The sequence below is a fragment of the Pinus tabuliformis genome, chromosome 8, assembly GCF_031772625.1.
Source record: "Pinus tabuliformis cultivar Carrire ecotype Pingquan chromosome 8, CPIR1, whole genome shotgun sequence".
Lineage (NCBI taxonomy): Eukaryota > Viridiplantae > Streptophyta > Pinopsida > Pinales > Pinaceae > Pinus > Pinus tabuliformis.
Window position 1 is genome coordinate 2021132383 of NC_142294.1, and position 20574 is coordinate 2021152956.

Here is a 20574-nt window from a genome sequence, read left to right on the forward strand (position 1 = left end):
TCAGAATGGGGATGCTGGAAACCTGGATTGGAAAGTCGTTTGGGAAAATAATTGGTGGCCAAAAGTCTCTATTTTCATATGGTTGGCTGCAAAAAACAAGATCCTAACCTGGGATAGAATCCAGAAAAAGGGTTTCCAGGGGCCTTCGATATGCTGTCTTTGCAACAAGGAGGGGGAGACCAGGGATCATCTTCTGATTAAATGTCCATTTTCTAAGCATTTGTGGGTGAAGATTAAGCTGACCTTCAATAAACCAGGATTGGTTATCAGTGATTTTAATGAATTGGTCTTCAAATGGAACAAGGAAGCCTTCCAATGCAAGGTCGTTAAAAGAGCCTGGAATCTTATTCCAGGGTTTGTTATGTGGATGATCTGGAAGGAGCGAAATCGGAGGATTTTCCAGAATTTGTCAAAGGATCCGGAGACAACCTGGGTAAAAGCTGTAGAGCTCATGCGGGAAACAGTTCTGGTGGAGAGATGGTACGAGGATGATTGGAAGACAAATCAGGAGGAACAAGAAATTTTGAGGAAGTTAAACTTAAAACTGGAGATGGTCCATCACAAGCTATCCGTCCCCCAGGACATGAGGAGCCAGAGCCCTGACAAATTCAGTTACCCCAGGGATACCTTTGTTAAGTTAAATTTCGATGGGGCTTCGAAAGGAAACCCAGGAGAAGCAGGCTTCGGAGGCATCTTCAGAGATAGTAATAAACAGGTCAGATGGATATTCGCGGAAGGGGGAGGAGAGATGACTAATAATGAAGCTGAATTCTGGGCCCTCCATCAAGGATTAAGGATTGCAGTTAGAAATGGTTATCCTAACCTGGAAATCGCGGGCGATTCTCAGATTGCAGTGGACATGGTGAGGAAATTAAATAATGGCAAAAGCTGGGAAAAAGCCACCAACAGTTGGCGTACTGCGGGTATCGTTCAGGATATTGCAGTTCTATTAAAAAAGATTGAATATAAGGTAGTAAGTCATGTCCGCAGGAAAGGTAACCAGGCGGCTGATTACCTGGCCAATTGGGGCAGCAGCGGCAGGGGTAACAGGGTTGATCAACAATGGAAGGCTGTTTGTGGAAACAGCGAGTGGAAAGAGTTGGCTGAGATCATTAACTCGGATTATGACCAAGCCACGTAAGCACCTTGTCGGATCATTGAGCTGGCATAAACAAAGGACGTGGAGATCCCGGTTGGTGATCAGTGATCAATCGGGGAAGCTTAATGAAATGATGGTTGAGTACAGAACTGTACTTTGGCAGTGTGCGAAGGTAATGGCTCTCGATCTTACGCAGGGTGAGATCATGAATCTACGTATTTTCAGTGGAGGGGATGGTGGGCTGTCAGAAGCCTCGATAACTAACAGTAAACAAGGAATAATTAACATTAATGCTGCCAACCGCGAAAGTAAATGGCGGCATTTGTTCGCCGGTGATAATCGGGATGAGAAGGTCAAAAATCCTACCTATATCAAGATCGGGGAAGACGACCGGACATCTGTTTGTTTCCAAATTGGGAGAGGAGCGAGTAGGGTGCTGGAGAGCCGTCTGGCCTGGATTGAGCGCGTGGAGTATCAGAGACCACCCAGCAAAGGAAGCAGGTGGATTATGGAGACCAGACAGCGGACTAAAGAGATTGAGGGGCATCAAAGAGTGGCGACGGAGACGCAGAATAAGAAAGGGAAGGGCATAGCCCAGGATAGTCCCCTGACGAAGATTTGGGAAGTTGATGATGAGTCGGAGGAAGAACTTCCGCTGGGTGGCGATGGAGGGTGGTCGGCCACGCAGCTACGGGCTGCTGCTAAGGATCAGCATCAGCAGTGTGAAGGGTTCTCTGAACCGAAAGGGAAGAAGGAGCGGAGCCCGGGGCTGAGGAACCGTGCGGGAAGCCCTGCTGAGGAAACGGAGGTGAGCAGAAAAAGAGGATGGGGCCCGAGGAAGCGGACGCAGGGGGAAGGCGAGGCTTCGGGGCGGAAGCCGAATCCTGAGAAAAAGACAAGGCATACCGTGAATTACAGACTCAGACGGGCGGAACGAGCGTTCCAGAGAGAGTCTGATCCCGCTGTTCGAAAGGTCATGCAGTTTTTGGAGGAGGAGTCCCTCCAGAACCAGTCTGCTGATGAAATGGAAGAATGGGAGTCTATGCTCCACGACCCTGGTCATACTAGGGGGCGAATGACGCTCTTTAAACAGTCACTTCACATTTACTGGGTGATGAAGGGGTTACTGGCGAAGGCGCTCGAGCAAGTGGCTAAAGAGATGGTGGAGCTGGTCAAGGGAGAACCGGACCTGCGCAGAGAGCTCAGCTTCATTCGCGTTGCTATGGAGCGTCAGGAGGAAAAGATGGAGGCCATGCATCAGCTGCTGAGGAGCATGCAACGTGATGATGCGGGAGGGACAAGTCAACAACCAGACATGGATACTGCCTGAACTAAGATATGCTGGAAAATCTTTACTGCCTTTTTAGCTGTAGTTTTTTGAGATCCTTAGAGAAAGATACTTGTTTTCTGCAGATAAATAGCATTAGGAACTCTAGTGACTGTTTAGTAAGTTTGGCTAAGATTCTGAGACTGTGGGCCTTTTATTTTTGGGCAGCCACCAGAAACTATAGGTGGTTTATTACCCGGTTTCCCCATGTGGGCGGGTTTTTATACTTTCCTGATGATATGTAATGTTCTAATTTCTATCGAGTAATAGAATGGGTTCCACCGTAGCTTACAAAAAAAAAATTGATAAATAAAATATTGTTTCTTAGATTCATTCGAAAACAATAAAATAAACAGATAGACAACCTTATCTAATTGAAAGAAAAGTAATTATATTTATTTAATTAAACTAAATTGATAAATCAAAAGTTGTTCCTTAGATTCCTTCCAAAATAAGAAGATAACTTGATTAATGTAATGGGGAGACAACCATACCTAAATTCATTAAATTAATAGATAGACAACAATACCTAAATTCATTAAATTAATAGATAGACAATAATACCTAATTAATAGAAAATTAATTATATCTATTTAATTAAATTAATTGATAAATAAAAGATGTTTCCTAGATTCCCTCCCAAATAATAAATTTAATCTATAGCTAACTAATTCTATACAACTAATTATATTTAATTAATTAATTAATAAAAAGATGTTTCTTGAATATCCTCTCAAGTTAATCTAAATTAACTAATTAAATACAATTAATTAATAAATGCACAATATTTTTTAATTAAAAATAATCAAATAAATCAATTAAACTATTCAACAGAGAATTAAGTATAAATCAATTAAACTAATTTCCATACCATTAATTCTAAATCAATTAAAATAATCAAACAACTAATTCTATATATTTAATGAATCATACTTTCTAATAGATGATAATAGAATTAAAAAATTTCCAAAATCCATAGAGCACTGTTCCAATTTAAACTAAAGAAATAAAAATAAAATTATTTAATGATTTGACAACTCTTTGCATTTATTATATTAAATTAAACCAGTGGTTTATATTTAAAACTAAATAACATTTTAAAAAGCAATACAATAAAATAATTTAATCAATGGGCAACTCTTTGCATTTATTATACTACATTAAACCAATGGATAGATCACTAAAAGTAAGATTTTGATCTAAATCCATCCATAATCCAAAATCTAAATTTTCATCCATTAAAAACCTGATTCACGATACACAAGTACTGAATTTTTTGAATAGTTGTTCCATAAGGAAAAAAAGAAAAGGCAATCTAGCAAGTGGATGTACAGATCTCAATGGCATAATAAAAAAAATGTATTTAAAATATTGAGTGATCTCCATTTTCATTTTAATAGTGAAATGCGAGACTGTTCATGTCCATTTGGGATGCATGTGATCGCATAATCTGTCGTGTCTGGGAATAAAATACGGATATTCAATGTATGACGCAACGAACTAGTCAAGGTCGGCTCTCCGAGACGCAATTCACGGGTCAAGGTCGTCAAGGACGACGCAGTGAACTAGTCAAGAATTCACTCATTTCAAACACTCGTTCCTCTCTTCGTTCCAATGCAGGCGGAAAAATACAGCTGGAAAACGTGAATTGCTACTCTTAATTTGTTCACTCTCCGTCCTTTCTTCCTTCCGCACAATTTCTATCGTGGAAAAACGTGAAAGTCTTACTGTCATTTTGATTCACGTTTCCACTCTACCGCCCCCGACACGGGGACGTCAGAATCCGACAGCTGGGGCCCTGTGTTGTACTGCAACTGCTACCGTCTCCGTGGTTTTCGAAATTGAATCACGTTTCCAGCTGTAACCAGCCGCCTGCCGGGCGGAAATGAGGGTGAAACACTACTGCGTGCGACAAGGGCTAAAGCCTACTCATACCTTCTGCTGCTTCTTGTAAATTATCAACTTCTTTCACTATTCAACAGTTGACTGAGATAAGGATGAAATTTACTCCCATGTTTTTGACTAGTCGCTCATTTCCATTAGCTGCTTTATCTATAAATTCCACTCTTTGTATGTGGGAAAGATCACAACAGAAATCTATAGCGAATAGATATCTGGAAGTTACTAACGCTGCTGTGTTGAGTTTGTTTAGCGTATGATTTTCCTGTAGAAATCTGCTTCCTCTTTTGCAGACAAAGATTCAAGAGACGATACGGTCTCTACTCTTATTCTTCTGGGCTCTCCCCAAAAGATCACCAGCCGCCCTAGTTATCGGTGATACTATTCGGGATTTTGCTATGACGACTCCACTGCCGGAAGTTGAGATGAATTCTTCTCTGGAAGATCGAAACAAGAGAGCTCTGGAATTCATCGAGACCGTCACCACATATGCAGACGAAGTGCAGACTCAGGTGCTCTCCTCAATCTTGTCCAGAAATGCAGACACCGAATACTTGAGGAGATACGGTCTCAATGGACGAAGTGATAGAGTCACTTTCAAGAAGTGTGTGCCAGTAATCACTTATGATGATGTGAAGCCTGACATACGTCGTATTGCTAGCGGAGACACTTCCCCCATTCTTTCTGCTCATCCAATTTCCGAATTCCTCACAAGGTATTAACCATCTTCACTCTACTCTGTATTGATCGGGCAGAAAACAATTACTGTTCCGAATAGAAAAAACATTAAATCCTTCTTTTTAATTTGTAATATAATGTTAGGAGAGGCAGGTTGTTGCCTGTTTATTGTTTTATTATCCTGACAAATTATTTCATGTTTTTACCTATAGTGCAGATTTTGAAACTTGCAATAGCAAAGTCAATAATTTGTCTTTGCGGCTAACACTTTGGTGAATTGTAAAATCCCTGAACTTAAATCGATTATGGATTCCAGAATATTCCATATGGGCGTGGTCAATTATTTGACCTTGCCCATGTAGGTAGGATCCCGGAGGGAATCCTCAATCAACATAAGGACGCATTGTAAAATATTTTGGAGACTGGTTTTGTATAGATTTTAGAATGTTTCGGATATATAATAGGAGTTGTTTTGTTTATCGCATATTTTAAAATATTTGGTAAATCAAATTTGCAATTACGTATTTGACAGAAGATTTCAGAATACTGAAGCTGCTCACCTATTACATCTATAAAATAATCTAAGATATGGACATATGCTCAAGTTTAAATAGATAAAATTAAAGTCAATTTCCAATTTTCAAATTTGAATATCCAGAATATGCTAAAATCTATATAAAAATCACCCATGTCTTTTATTAGTATCAATGGGTTGCAGAAACTTGGATCCTGACAAATTTGTGTGAAATTTTTCACAGCTCGGGAACCTCTGCTGGTGAACGGAAGCTGATGCCCACCATCCAGGAAGAATTGCAGAGAAAAGCTCTTCTCTATAGTCTTCTCATGCCCGTCATGAATCAGTGAGTCTTTCTCTTTCTTAAATATGCCCAATCTTCATATTCAAATTTGTTAGAGGTTTTTTTATTGTTGAATTTAAATTGGGACATTTTAGGAATATTTTAAAATTCAATGAACTATAACCAAGTCAATTTAATGAAATATTCTTACCATCTTTTACATATTTATAATATTCCTCCGGTTGAGTGTTAGACTGAATATCTTTAATGGTTGGAGATGCAGATACATGGAAGGACTTGACAAGGGAAAGGGAATGTATTTCTTCTTCATAAAATCGGAGGCAAAGACTCCAGGAGGGTTGCTTGCACGTCCCGCGCTGACGAGCTATTACAAGAGTAACCACTTCAAGGAGAGGCCTTACGATCCCTACAATGTTTACACCAGTCCTAACCAGGCTGTCCTCTGTCACGATTCCTACCAGAGCATGTACTCTCAACTGCTATGTGGCCTCCTTCAAAATAACGAGGTCCTAAGGATGGGAGCCGTCTTTGCTTCTGGATTCATCAGAGCTATACGCTTCCTCGAAGAGCACTGGAAACAATTTTGCCTCGACATAAAAACCGGCATTCTCAACACAGAGGTGACCGATCCATCAGTGAGGGGGGCCCTCGGGGAGCTTCTGCACCCGAACCCAGAGTTAGCTGATTTTATTGAAAGGCAATGTTCCACAGAATCTTGGCAAGGAATTATAACTCGGCTGTGGCCGAACACCAGGTACATCGATGTGATTGTGACTGGTGCAATGGCTCAATATATTCCCACTTTGGATTACTACAGCGGCGGGCTACCCCTGGTATGCACCATGTACGCTTCTTCCGAATGCTACTTTGGACTTAATCTGAAACCTCTCTGCAAGCCTTCGGAAGTGTCATACACTTTACTCCCAAACATGGCCTATTTCGAGTTCCTTCCCGTTCACCGGAAACGAGAAGCAGGTGGTGACACGCTCGATTCGCCAAAGACCCTCGACGAGAAAGAGCAAGAGGAGCTGGTTGAACTTGTAGACGTGAAGCTTGGGCAAGAATACGAGCTTGTGGTCACCACATATGCCGGTACACCTATATGTACAATATTTTCAATTAGACATTTCTTTATGTGTTCTATTGGTGGGAATTTTGCATTAAAAGTACTCGTTTTATGCAGGTTTGAATCGTTACAGAGTGGGGGATGTGCTACGTGTGACTAGCTTCCACAACGCTGCGCCTCAATTCCATTTTGTATGCAGACAGAATGTTGTGCTGAGTATAGACTCAGACAAAACGGATGAAGTAGAGCTTCACAGTGCGGTACAGAACTCCGTTAAGCATCTGGAGCCGTTTGACGCACAGTTGATCGAGTATACAAGCTATGCCGACACAGCTACAATACCTGGTCACTATGTGCTCTACTGGGAACTTCGCGTCAACAACAAAGCAGTTACAGTTCCTCCTTCGGTTTTTGAAGATTGCTGTCGGACTGTAGAAGAATCCCTGAATTCTGTGTATCGGCAAGGAAGAGCGTCGGATAAGTCTATCGGCCCCTTGGAAATTAGGGTAGTCAAGAAAGGAACATTCGACGAATTGATGGATTACGCTATCAGTAGAGGGGCATCCATAAATCAATACAAAGCTCCCAGATGCGTTAAATTCACCCCCATTGTTGAACTTCTCAACTCCAGGGTCATGCATTCCTACTTCAGTACGCAGCCGCCGCAATGGACTCCCGGATGCAGAGATTGGGCGTAACTCGGATGGAGAGATTTGCAATATCCGCCGCATTGGACTCCCGGATGCAGAGATTGGGCGTAACTCGGATTGAGAGATTGGCAATATCATGAGTTTATGTGATTAAACTAATATGTAATTACATAGGTGGAATATGGAGTGAGGTTGGAATGGAATATGGAGTTTTCTTCTTCTTATTATATTGGCTTAAAATAAATGGTTAAAATGTATATTGTTATTATATTGGGTTAAAATAAGTGGTTGAAATTTCATTTGGGTTTGAAATTTGGTTAACCTTGGCTTATGCGTTGTTGGATTAAAAATCAAGCCTCGAGGGAAAATTGGTCGTCGAAGTTAGATCCCTAAATTTCTATGAAGAAACTTTGGGACACATGTTGTACGCTAAATGCACTACACTGGGCACTACCAATCTCCTCACACTATTAATTGGTCGTGGAAGATAGATCCCCAAATTTCTATGAAGAAACTTTGGGACACATGTTGTACACTAAATGCACTAGACTCGGCACTACCAATCTCCTCACACCGTTACAAACAACCTGTGATTGGGTATAGAAATGCACTGAACCAAATAGGGGAACAAAGGCCCTTTTAATCTATAATAATGTAAATAACAATCTATTCACCATTGAACACTACAATTCTTTGTAACTCTGTACTCATTAAATTTCTCAAAATCTTCCAATTCCAAGATATTTCCGTGTCCTGCAAATATGTGGACAGATTCAGTGTAACTCTAGTTCGACCCATTAAAAGTCTTTGAGTCTTCTTTCCTACATATTCCATGATATTACTAGGACCCTTCTGTTGAAAGTATAATTTCAACTGTGCGACAGTTGAACCTTGCGGCAGGATGAGGACAATAAACCAAGCGCATCGGCAAGTCGGCATATCGGCTGGTCAGAGCTTCGGAGGCATGCAGCGACAGCGATATGAAATATCGCCGATATCGCATCGGCGAAATCGCAGCGGAGGACTTACAAAGTGGCTTTGTTTTTGTGCGATAAGCGATCGCCGATATCGCATCGGCAAAGTCAAAGTGAAGGAGTCATAAAGAAGCTTTTGTGTTTGCGATAAGCGATCGCCGATATCGCATCGGCATATCGCTATCGGCAATGTCATAGAGTCGGGGTCTTTGACATGAGAAAAGTTGCGATGCGATGCAAATAAAGTCAATGGTTAAAGTACAGGTCAGCAGCTAATAAATTTGACGTGAAGTAAAAGTTCCTTTACCGCCAGTAAATGTCAGTAAAACAGTAAATGCAATTTACTGTGGTTGGTAAGTTTTGGTGAAGTTTTTAATTTCATTTAAGCGGGAGTATGGGCACAAGTAAAAGCTGGTAAAAGCATTTAATTTTTATTATTTTCTTTTACGGAAGCATGGGAAGTGAAAACGTGAAGTATGTTTTTGTTGTTGTCATATATATGTAATATTTTTGTGTATTGAATATATAGAGTGGTAAGTGAAGAACGCAGCAGTGCGTATGAAAATATACACAGCAGTGTAAATGAACTTTGTTGCACAGCAGTGCATAAAATCAGTTGCTCATTGTAATGAGAAGGGTGTAGTGTGAGAGAGGATAATGCACAGCAGTGCTATCCGTGAAGAACAAGGGAGCAGCATGCCTTTTGTTGATTGGTGGTGAAGCTCGCGGCAGCGAAACAACAAGGAAGATGCACAGCAGTGCATAGAATAGTGTTGATTTTTAATGTATTGGATTTGCATTGAAATGCAAAAGAAAAGAGCGCTCAGGTATTTTGAAATTGTGAATGTAATGTAAAGTTTACTGCATATGTAAAAGTTTGTTTTACAGCAGTAATGTGAAAAGGGGTTTCACTGCAGTAAACCCAGCACAGTAATATCTCAAGTGAAAACAGAGTTTTTGCTGAATGTAAGTTTTTTTTTGTAAATCTCTCTCAGCAAAGAGGATGAATGTTGTTTCAGGCTTTATATTTTAATCAATAGAAATATTTTTATGGCTGTGTAATACTCTGTTATGAGTAGATTTGTTTTAAAAGCTTCCCTGTGCACAAAGGTCCTGGAACAGTGAAACAGAGCATTGGCTCTGTGGTGTTAGAATGTCTGGTTTTGGTATTTCCCATCGAAAAATACCCAACACCTTCCAATTCCTATACAAAACAAGAAACCCATTGTGCATTTAAAAGGAAATTGCATGTCTTAGATCTGACACTATTGCAAAGAAAATACCACAACAATAGTAAACCATGGAATATGAATTACAAAATCCACAGTAAGCATGAGCTTTGACAATCATTTTCCTTTTGCATGATCTAGCTATTTTTGTCACATTTGAAATACACTAACATCTTGAACATAAGCAAATTGAAATGAAAGCGTAGAAGCATGGGCATATGTGAGATCAGAGAGAGGAGTGAGGCCTTCTTTACGCAAATCTAATGTAGATGAAAACTTATGAACATTGGTTACAAATTATAGAAATTACCATATTGCTTGTCTCACACAACATGAGCTCTAGCAAACAGATGGACGACTCAATCAACACGTGCATGGACAACGTTCTGTTGCAACTTCCCACAAGTGGCCCAACACTGTTCTCCAATGCCACAACAAGCATCAGTGGAAAATTGTCTCTGCCACCTTGACAATCAGGAGAGCCTTCATGCTACTTGCTTTCTCTATATCTGTGCTTGATGTTTGACTTTAAATTGATGTGGAGCTACAAACCTTTCACTGTTCTCCTTAGACCATATGGTCTGACATTTGGGCTAAAACGGATTCAGTTCCATCATTTGGGTTAAAACAGATTCTGTGACTCTCTTGAGGCACGGATGAAGCATATTTACGAGAGAAGCCCCAAAAACAAAATTATACACAACTTCACACAAACAAATTATACACACACTCGTACCTATTCTTGGCCCTCCCATAGGGAGTCTGTCATGCCCTTACACTGGCAGTACTCTTCCAACCGCACTATAGCGAGGTGCAACACCACCGACCCTTTTCTTTTCACTAATACTCACGGTCATGGACTATGCCTAACATTCGTACTTAGTTCATTAAGTATTATGTTTTCCTTTATACACAGTGAAAACCATAAACATTCACCACAAATGCACAATAGTATAAAGGGAGGGGCAACTTCGCGTTGTGAGTCTGCCCGTATATCAATATATATAATTCACAATATTTCATGTACAAGTTAAATCTTGGAGGAAACCCCAAATTTACACTTAGCCAATTTTACAACTTCGGCAAACTCGGTTGCCCAGCTCGTCGGCATGCCTGAACAGTCGCCGCACGTTCTGCCCAACTCTTTGTTTACCCCTGAACACGTTCGTTTAGCTCATCGAACGAACCGTGTCATTTGCCCAACTTGGGCGAACTCCTCGTGTTCGTGTCGCCCAACTTGGGCGCCCTATGCACGCCTATCGCACCTCCCGTTCACAAACCCAACGTTAGCCCTTGCCTAGCGCACCCAACTGCGGGTCGCCTCATCCGAGTCACCAAATCACCGTTCAATCGTTCAACGGACACACCTCCGTGTCGCCCTGCCATTCAACTGAACCGGGCGCGCCCTCTGTGGGTTGCCCTGCACGTTCACCTAGTGCACCCAACCACGGGTCACCTTACCTATTCACGTTTCTTCTACCCAGTTCAACCGTCGTGTGGGTGCATTCCACCGCGCCCTGCCTAACCATAGAACCACAGGTTGCACTTCGTTGTCCAAGTTCGATTGTCCACTGAGTTCGATGATCAATTGATGCCTCTCCACCAACTCGTCACTGCTTATTCATATGCCCGCCCGCTCCACCTTTTGGGTGTTCTACCGACCTGCCACCATAACACAACCGTCGGCCCGTTCCATTGTTTTAACTCATTGGCCCGCATGTTATAACGTGTGGCCGCCCACCAACACGTCGGCCTGCCCATGAGACCGCCCAACCGTCGTGACTCTTCGCCTAAGGCTCAAGTCGGCTCGTGGGCTCGAGCTACCCACTCGCCCACTATAAGTCCGTGGCCTTGGCTCTTCTCCATGCTCATTCGCTCGCCCGTTTCTCACCGCAGCTCACTCGCTCATGTTTTCGCCAACCGCAACTTGCTCGCTCGTGTTTTCGCCAACCCCAGATCACTCGTTCCTCCGTCATTCAGCTCACCCGGTGGGTCACCCGTGCCGCTCGTCCGTCGCAACAACCGCAGGGCGTTACATCCTCCCACACCTAAAGTCATTGCCGTCCTCGGCAATCCGGCCATCCATCATAGCTGCCATCCAACGCCTCATAATCCATCAGAACAGTCATCTCCCTAATCCATGATATCAACTAGTCCATACATTGTAAACATCCCTGCAACATATGAAAAACGACCGTCTCCACCATGTGTCGTTCCATCATGTGAACTCCTCTGCATAATACTCCAGCCAACACAACATCCTAGTCAAAACCAAGACATCTATCTGACACAAACCTAGTGCACTGCATGCCCTCATGTCATCGAACTGATTGGGTAGCTAATCCAACCGTAACGCTCAACTCATGAGAATGTACCTTCTCCATGCCACCGTTGGTTGTTTCTTCAGCATCCTGTCACAATCCCGAACTCATCAAGAATCTGCTCCAAACCCATGCTCAGGTCCATGGAATCTCCATCCCATCTGCAACATGTCATGATGCTAATGCCAAACCATTCCTGCATCATCTACCTGTCATACCTGCTCAAATGTTTTAAGGACTCACTGCCATGAGCAGCTAACAATGAGCCCCATCTTCTAAGTCATCTAAGAAGATGTGGAGGGAGCAGAGCTTGAAGGCTCTCCCTCACAAATCAGCTCAATCCACCTGTCTGGATCTTCCACCTCCATCCTCTGAAGATATGCATCCCGATCCTCCACCTGGATATTCGGCCTCATATAGTCCTCATCATCGTCATCATCATCCTCAACTTCCTCCAGCCTCCTAGACAAATCCAAGATGCTATCAGACAATGTTTTGATAACCTGTGACTGTTCCACAAGCTTTGCCTCAGCAATAGACAACCACTTACAGACCTCATCCATACGCTTCTTATCCTCCATCTGCATCACTGCCAACTTACACTCGAGTCTTGTCACTCCAATGGTTGGAACACCAATGGGTACATCTTCCCTTCCATTGTAAATGTACAACTTCTTCAAATGTGGAACTATCATCGCATCATAGTGTTTCAAAAACTCCATTCCCAGCACAGCTTCATAGTCGTCAATCCGCACTATAGTGAAGTTGACTTTCCCGGTCCACTCACCAAGTGTTGTGTCCACCTTTCAGCCACACCAATCATGGAATCAAGAGGAGAATTCACTGTCTTAATTTGTGCCTGCACCAGTACAAATTTCATCCCAATCCTTCTCACAATATCTTCACTCATGAAGTTGTGAGTAGCCCCACTATCCACCATAGTGAGTACATCATCACTCCCAATCTTCATCTGAACATATTCCAAACTGTTCCTTTCCGGATCTCTTCGTGAGACCGCTTCCGTAGCAGCTGCAACTCCAAGAATCTGCATCACCCCCACAGAAGTCTCTTCTTTCTTCGTATTAGACTGTGCTATCGCAGCCACTTTCGGTCTTGAAGGACAATTCTTCACCGTATGTGGTTCTACACATATCCAACACTTCAATGGTTTCTTCATCTTCGACTTGTCATTCGATTTCGAAGCATCATCTTTCATAGTTTTCTCCTTCGGCTTATCGAACTTCTTCTTTTTCTCATCAGAAGCTTCGTCATAATGCTCCACCAAACAATCTACAGCCGCAAAAGCTTCTTCAAGTGTCTTTATCTTCTGCCTCTTCACTTCATTGCATGCCCAAGGTTTTAGCCCTATAACAAAGTTGAACACCTTGTCTCTCTCCACCATGTCTGGAAGTTCCATAACTGCACTTGCAAACTCTCGCTGATATGCCTACATACTTCCCATTTGCTTCATATACTTAATCTTCATCCTTGTTTCCCAAGTTTCATCCTGTGGATTGAAGTCGGTCTGCAAAGCCTTCTTCATGTCTTCCCACGAAGTTATGTCGTCAGCACTGCCATTGGCAATCTGATCTATCCTTCTTCGCCACCACATCTTAGCATCTTTCGTTAAGAACTGAGCAGCCACTTTTACCTTAGTTTCCTCATCAGGTAATCCCAAGCGTTCCAAGTATTGCTCCATGTCCCATAGAAAGTTACCAAGAGTCTTCACATTCCTTGTACCATCATAAGATTTTGGTTCCTTGACTTTCACATGAGACACTCCTCCACCTGAGTTATGTCTCACGGCCTTCTTCAACACCGCGATCTCATCCTTTGCTTCGTCAATAGATTGCTGCAATTCCAAGATTTTTGCCAAACCTTGATCTCTTGCCTTCCCAATCTCTTTGACTTCCTCTTCTAATTGTGTATACTTGTATCAGTCCTTAAGTTCATCGACTTCTTCCTTCATCTTCGCATTGCCTTCTTGATCCTTCATGATCTTGGCCAATTTCGAAATCCAATTAGAATCCCATTCTTCAAGTCTTTCCAATACCCTGTTCATGAAAGCTTCGCCTGCATTGTGGCTAGACTCACCCGTCACAACTTGAGGTTCACCTGCCATCTCTGCCATTAGCTTCCTTCTTTGTGATCTAGTATAGACCATTCACCATTCACCAAGTTCCCTGCAAAACATGAATCAGCTTGGATTCCACTTTTCACGAAGTGACAGTGGGATCAGCTTCTTCCGAAAATCCCTTTGCACTTCACTAGCTTTTGCAAAAACCTGAATCAGCTCTGATACCACTTGTCATGCTCCTACACTAGCGATACTCTTCCAACCGCACTATAGCAAGGTGCGGCATCACCGACCATTTTCTTTTCACTAATACTCACGGTCATGGACTACGCCTAACATTCGTACTTAGTTCATTAAGTATTATGTTTTCATTTATACATAGTGAAAACCATAAACATTCACCATAAACATTCACCATAAACAACATTAACATATATAAATGCACAATAGTATAAAGGGAGGGGCAACTCCCCGTTGTGAGTTTGCCCGTATATCAATATATATAATTCACAATCTTTCATGTACAAGTTAAATCTTGGAGGAAACCCCAAATTTACACTTAGCCAATTTTACAACTTTGGGAAACTCGGTTGCCTAGCTCATCGGCACGCCTGAACAGTCGCCACACGTTCTACCCAACTCTTCGTTTAACCCATAACACGTTCGTTTAGCTCATCGAATGAACTGTGTCGTTTTCCCAACTTGGGCACGCTCCTCGTGTCTGTGTCACCCAACTTGGGCGCCCTCCACACGCCTGTCGCACCTCCCATTCATAAACCGAACGTTCGCCCTCGCCCGACGCACCCAACCGTGGGTTTCCTCACCCGAGTCACCAACTCATCGTTCAATCGTTCGGTAGACACACCTCTGTGTCGCCTTGCCGTTCAACATAACCGGGCGTGCCCTCCGCCGGTCGCCCTGCACGTTCACCCAGTTGTCCAACATTCATCCGGCGCACCCAACCGCGGGTCACCCTACCCGTTCATGTTTCGTCCACCCAGTTCACCCGTCGTGCAGGTGCATTCCACCGCGCCCTACCTAACCGCAGAACCGCAGGTTGCACTTTGCACTTCGCTGTCCAAGTTCGATGATCGATTGATGCCTGTCCACCAACTCGTTGCTGCTTATTCATATGCCCACCCGCTCCACTGTTTGGGCGTTCAACCGACCTGCCACCATAACACAACCATCGGCCTGTTCCATTGTTTTAACTCGTTGGCCCGCATGTTATAACATGTGGCCACCCACCAATGCATCGACCTGCCCATGAGACTGCCCAACCACCGTGACTCTTCGCCTAAGGCTCAAGTCGGCTCGTGGGCTCGAGCTACCCACTCGCCCACTATAAATCCGCGGCCTTGGCTCTTCTCCACGCTCGTCCGCTCGCCCGTTTCTCACCGCAGCTCGCTCGTTCCTCCGTCGTTCAGCTCGCCCGGTGGGTCGCCCGTGCCGGCCGTTCGTCGCAACAACTGCAGGGCATTACAGAGTTAGTCCGAAAAGGACTCTGATACCAAAAAAGAAAACGGAGTTACACATACAAATAGTTTTCATACTTTCAATCACAAATATGATATATATATATATATATATATATATAGAATTAGATCCAACTAATTCTAAATTGGGAGATTGTAGTTGAGAGAATATATATATATATATATATATATATATATAGTTAGAATTAGATCCAACTAATTCTAAATTGGGAGATTGTAGTTAAGAGAATATCTCAACAATCTAATTAATGAGTTACCCCTCCTTTAATAATAATAATATTATAACACTATAATATTATTACATTAAATCCTTACTATCACTAATTTTCTTAGAACTATTAGTTACCCTAACTATTAATAATTAGAATAATACTATAACTAGAATATAATAATAACTAATATTATTTTAGTTAATATTACTATTAATATATGTTAAATAATAATATAAATATTCCCTATTCTTGACTATTCCAAATGATCTAGTATATATAATATAACAATAATTAATATTATGTTAGTTATTACTAAATCCTTACTATTTACTAATATCCCTAGATCTAGTAATACTTATTCCCATTAAATAACCTCACTATTAAATTTATACTAATTAGTTACACATGCCATTAATAATAAGATTAATAATATAACATTATTATAAGAATAATATAATATTAATTATTATTAGTTTAGTTAATATCTAATCTTTTCGATTATTAAATATTATTATACGTTTCAATCAATTTTATTATAAATATTCCCTAGTAGGGTTGTTAACTCTTATCTGGGTATTAAAATATTATTTGTTATACAATTTTGAATAGTCAAATCTAGCCGTTTCTTGGTCAATTTTTAGCCGTTTATAGCCATTTTTCAGTCAAACCTAGCCGTTGGAAGATCTGCTCTCCCTATTTAATCTGTAGCCATGATCTGATTCTTCAACTTGTCTTGATGATGAACCACACTCGTTGGTTCGAAATGCGTCGACAAATGCACTATCATGTGATTTAGCGCGAAATACTTTTTCTCATAAACTTGATATGGATCACAAAAGCCTCAATTCAACAATCTACAACAAATCAAACCAACTCCAATTGAATTTAGCTTACTACATTAATGGAAGCACTATCTTCAACATTAACTATAGGGGAGATGTTGTTTTGTGAGTATACATTTTATATAGAGAAATAGAGTAATATCAATTTTATATAGAGAAATAGAGTAATTAAAAGTAAAAAAATTCAATTTATGTTCGCATCGTTTTCTACTTTTTAGTATATATAATTTATTCACTAATCAATATAGAGTTTTACACATAAAATCTAAAAATATAATATTGATATTACAATCTAGTGCAAGGTGATGTATAATTGATTTTATGTTTTGTTGACATAAAGTAAAATTAAATTATTTTAGTCTATATTAAGAGAGATAATTTTATCAAAATTTTATATAAAGAGAATAAAGTAATTGAAATTAAAAAAAATATTGTAATTTCACTTTTCATTATGAAAGAGATGCTTAATTTATTTAATTCTTAATATAAAATCGATATGTATCATTTAATTATTAATAACAAAATAAATTTCAATATGGATTATGAATAAAATATTTTAGATAGAGATTTCTTATTTCATTGAGAGATGCTTTTTAATGCAAGGTGGAAGGGAGATTTGTATTTCCTTTAATGCTTAATATGGAGTTGGCATGTAACATTTCAAAAAAATATTATTAATAAAAAAAATTGATGTAAATATCTAACTCCCTATATAAAACCAAAGATTCCATTTCATGAATATATATATATATATATATATATATATAAGTATGGGGAGATGTCTCTTAATATCACATTTTAAAATAATAAAATAATATTTATATTAACAATTAAAAAATAATAATAATAAACAAATCTTTAATTTTATATAATCTTATATAGAAAGAAATAATCAAAAGCAAAAAGTTTATAATTTCATTTATAATTGTTTTTTGCTTTTTCAATATGAGGGAGATGCCACCTCACAATTAATATTGATATTGCAATCCAACATCAAAGAGATGTGTAATTAGTTAACAAGCACATATAAAACAAAATCCATACACAAATATATATATATATATTTCAAATTTCAATTCATGAAAGTTTTGATTTATAGTTAAATCCTAGTGGGTTAACCTAAGAAACAAATAGTAAAATATTTCAATTTCCATTTTAACTTACATATCAACTTTATACTTTATAAAAAAAATGTAATTGAAATTAATCCATATTAATCTTAGATCTATCATTTAAGAATGCAAATATTTTTCAAGCTCTATAGTATAAGATAGATTTGCACTTTAAGTGTCTGGATAGGGGTGAGTCTAAGGATCGATGTGGGGTCTCGTGGGATGAACCCACCACCATTGTCGAAGTGATGGGCATTAAAAGTTAGGGGGCACAACTTGTCTCTGGCATGAGCCCACATGCAACGTTATAGATGGATATTAATATCATGTTTGGGGTGCTGAGAATTATGGTGAGGTCGTCGCCTGAGCAGGGGTGAGGAGACGAAACCCCTGCCTCTAGTGTGTGTGTGTGTTAAGACTTGTTGCTCTCTGGGGATTACTTTGTTGAAACTTGAAGAACCAAGAAAAGTATGGTATGGCCAGAGGTGTGGAGGCACTAATCGGGGAAGGAAAATCTCTAGTTGGGTGTGCGGTTTGGTGGGAGTTAGTGGAACACTTGTTTTGGATGAAGTTGCAATGAGATTGGGTTATACACATAACTAGTGGGCATTGGCGCTCGTGGAAATTGTTCTCCTAACCGCTCAGTTTTGGTCTTCTCTTGTAATTTCTCTTTGGTATGCTATATGTCTTGGACAAAAGTTTCCTAGTGTTGTCTGTGTGTTGGTTATCTGAGTTTTGTTGGGTTTTGGGTTTGGAAACCTGGAGTAGGAATTTAGTCTTGTTCTTCTCTATTACAAAGGTTTGTTGGTATCAATTGGGTTGTTTCCTTGGATAAATGTTTTTGGTCTCCCCCTGCAAGTGCCTGTAGCACTAAGTTGTTGGGTCTGTGGTGTTTTCAAAATAGTTAATCTTGGTTTAGGGCTTGTTAGCTATGCTCTTCAAGTTATAATGGTATTATGATTGTTGAGGTTTGTACCTCTAGTTTCTTGCATAAAAAAGAAGGGGGGTGTCTCGTTTTCTTATAGATAATTATACTCTAGGGCCTGTGTCACGGGTAGCATGTACCTTGAATGTATCTGGTATCAAGTAGATGGGGTAAGAGTTTATTGGTAACTAGTGTGTTGTAAGAGATTTTTCTCCAGGTTTGAGCACTGCATATTTCTAGTGGTGGTAGATCACGTAGACGCTTGAGGAAAGAGCCCACCTAATGCATCATGCCTCTTAAGAAACGAATGCATAGTAGGAGAGGTAGCGGTGGAAGCGAAACCTAGGCTCTAGACATGGCTCGTTTGTTCACCCAAGTCTTAGCTGAGGTTTATTTTAATGGTCTACCTCTCGAGACTCAACGATAAATTTGCAAGTTAAAAACCATGGTGGGTGTGGAAAGACAACGTCAATATGATTATGAGATTTTGGAGCGGGTATCCAGCTAGATACCTGACCTTGGTCATACCAGGGGGTAGAGGAAGCAATCTCTTAATGCAATTGCTTTGCACTGGAAAATGGAGACACTATTGGGTATGGTTCTAAAGGATAAGTAGGTGGAAAGGTATATTGTGTTTGCCTCATTGGAGGAAATTTAAAAGAATGTTGAGAAATCAACATTTATGTATGGACAACCTTGATGCTATACTGATCCATATGGAAGGACATCTTTAAGGTGATTTTAATGCACATATTCCTCCCGATTCGAGTGCAAGGGATCCAACCCGTGCATATTCTTTAGACTCCTATAATGGTATTTTAATTTGATAATATTTTTTGATATAATCCTATGTTTCGTAGTGTCTCATTACAATGAGAGTGTTTAGTTTTGCTTGTTGAATTTTTCTGAAAAGGATTGGTGATAGCAAGAATTTGCTGATGTGATAGAAAGAAAATACACAATATAATTGATCTTTATGATATTTTGAAGCAATACAGTTTTTTAATAAAGATTTGCGTTATAAAAAATTTGATTCTTCTAAATAAATCCTAGATTAAAATAACTCTTATTAGCTTAAATAATCTAATATATATATAATAAATAAATAATTATTAATAAAAATATATAAAAATGTGTCTCGACTTACTGAACTAAAGATAAAAATATGCTTAAAATGATTTATTAAAAAAATATATTAGACTAAAAAACCAAACAAACGACACAGGAGAGTAATTCTAAAACATTTTTAAATGATTTATTAAAAAAATATATTAGACTAAAAAACCAAACAAACGACACAGGAGAGTAATTCTAAAACATTTTTAAATTAAATTTTTGAAAATTTTAAACTAATAATAAAAACTAATGTAAAAAATCATCATTAATAAAAAAAATAATAAACAGAATAAAATATTGGTTAATTAATTAGCACATTAATATAAAGAATAATAATAAACAGAAACACTTGTTTAAGAGAACAAACGGAAAACGAAAGTGTGTTACAAGATTCTCACAGTAAATTCCCTGGTACCCTGCCGTCACCTGAACTTGTGGTCAAATGGATTAGATGGAACAGACTTTAGCGACGTGTGTTGAACGTTCGTTTTAGCGACGTGTTTAGTTGAAGTCACGGGTGTTGAACGTTCGTTTTAGCGATGTGTTTAGTTGAAGTTATGGGTCAATTGTTTCATAAATATAAGACAAGGATTTTCACCCGGGATTTGGTATATCCATTGACTTTTCTTCACGTTGTCTTCCTGGATCATAAGTTTTTCCTTGTGTTTGGTATGTCCATTGATTTTTTCCTTGGGTTTGGTATGTCCATTGATTGTTCTTCAGCTCCTGTCAT

General features: G+C 39.8%; 1 protein-coding gene across 1 annotated transcript; it reads left to right on the forward strand.

Annotated features, from left to right (window-relative positions):
* The first annotated feature begins 4528 nt into the window (after positions 1-4528).
* LOC149244539 (indole-3-acetic acid-amido synthetase GH3.6-like) lies at positions 4529-7746 on the forward strand. Its single transcript, XM_089368024.1, has 4 exons — positions 4529-5040; positions 5762-5863; positions 6084-6913; positions 7005-7746. Exons 1-4 carry the CDS (start codon positions 4724-4726, stop codon positions 7583-7585), a joined length of 1830 nt encoding a protein of 609 aa, XP_089224150.1. The 5' UTR covers positions 4529-4723; the 3' UTR covers positions 7586-7746.
* Positions 7747-20574: the final 12828 nt, after the last annotated feature.

What these genes read in the sequence shown, in the direction of transcription:
- LOC149244539 (XM_089368024.1), top strand. Translation starts at nt 4,724, where the DNA reads ATGACGACTCCACTGCCGGAAGTTGAGATGAATTCTTCTCTGGAAGAT. An exon ending in ATTTCCGAATTCCTCACAAG is followed by an intron (nt 5,041 to 5,761) that starts GTATTAACCATC and finishes AATTTTTCACAG; the next exon opens with CTCGGGAACCTCTGCTGGTG. An exon ending in TGTGGTCACCACATATGCCG is followed by an intron (nt 6,914 to 7,004) that starts GTACACCTATAT and finishes CGTTTTATGCAG; the next exon opens with GTTTGAATCGTTACAGAGTG.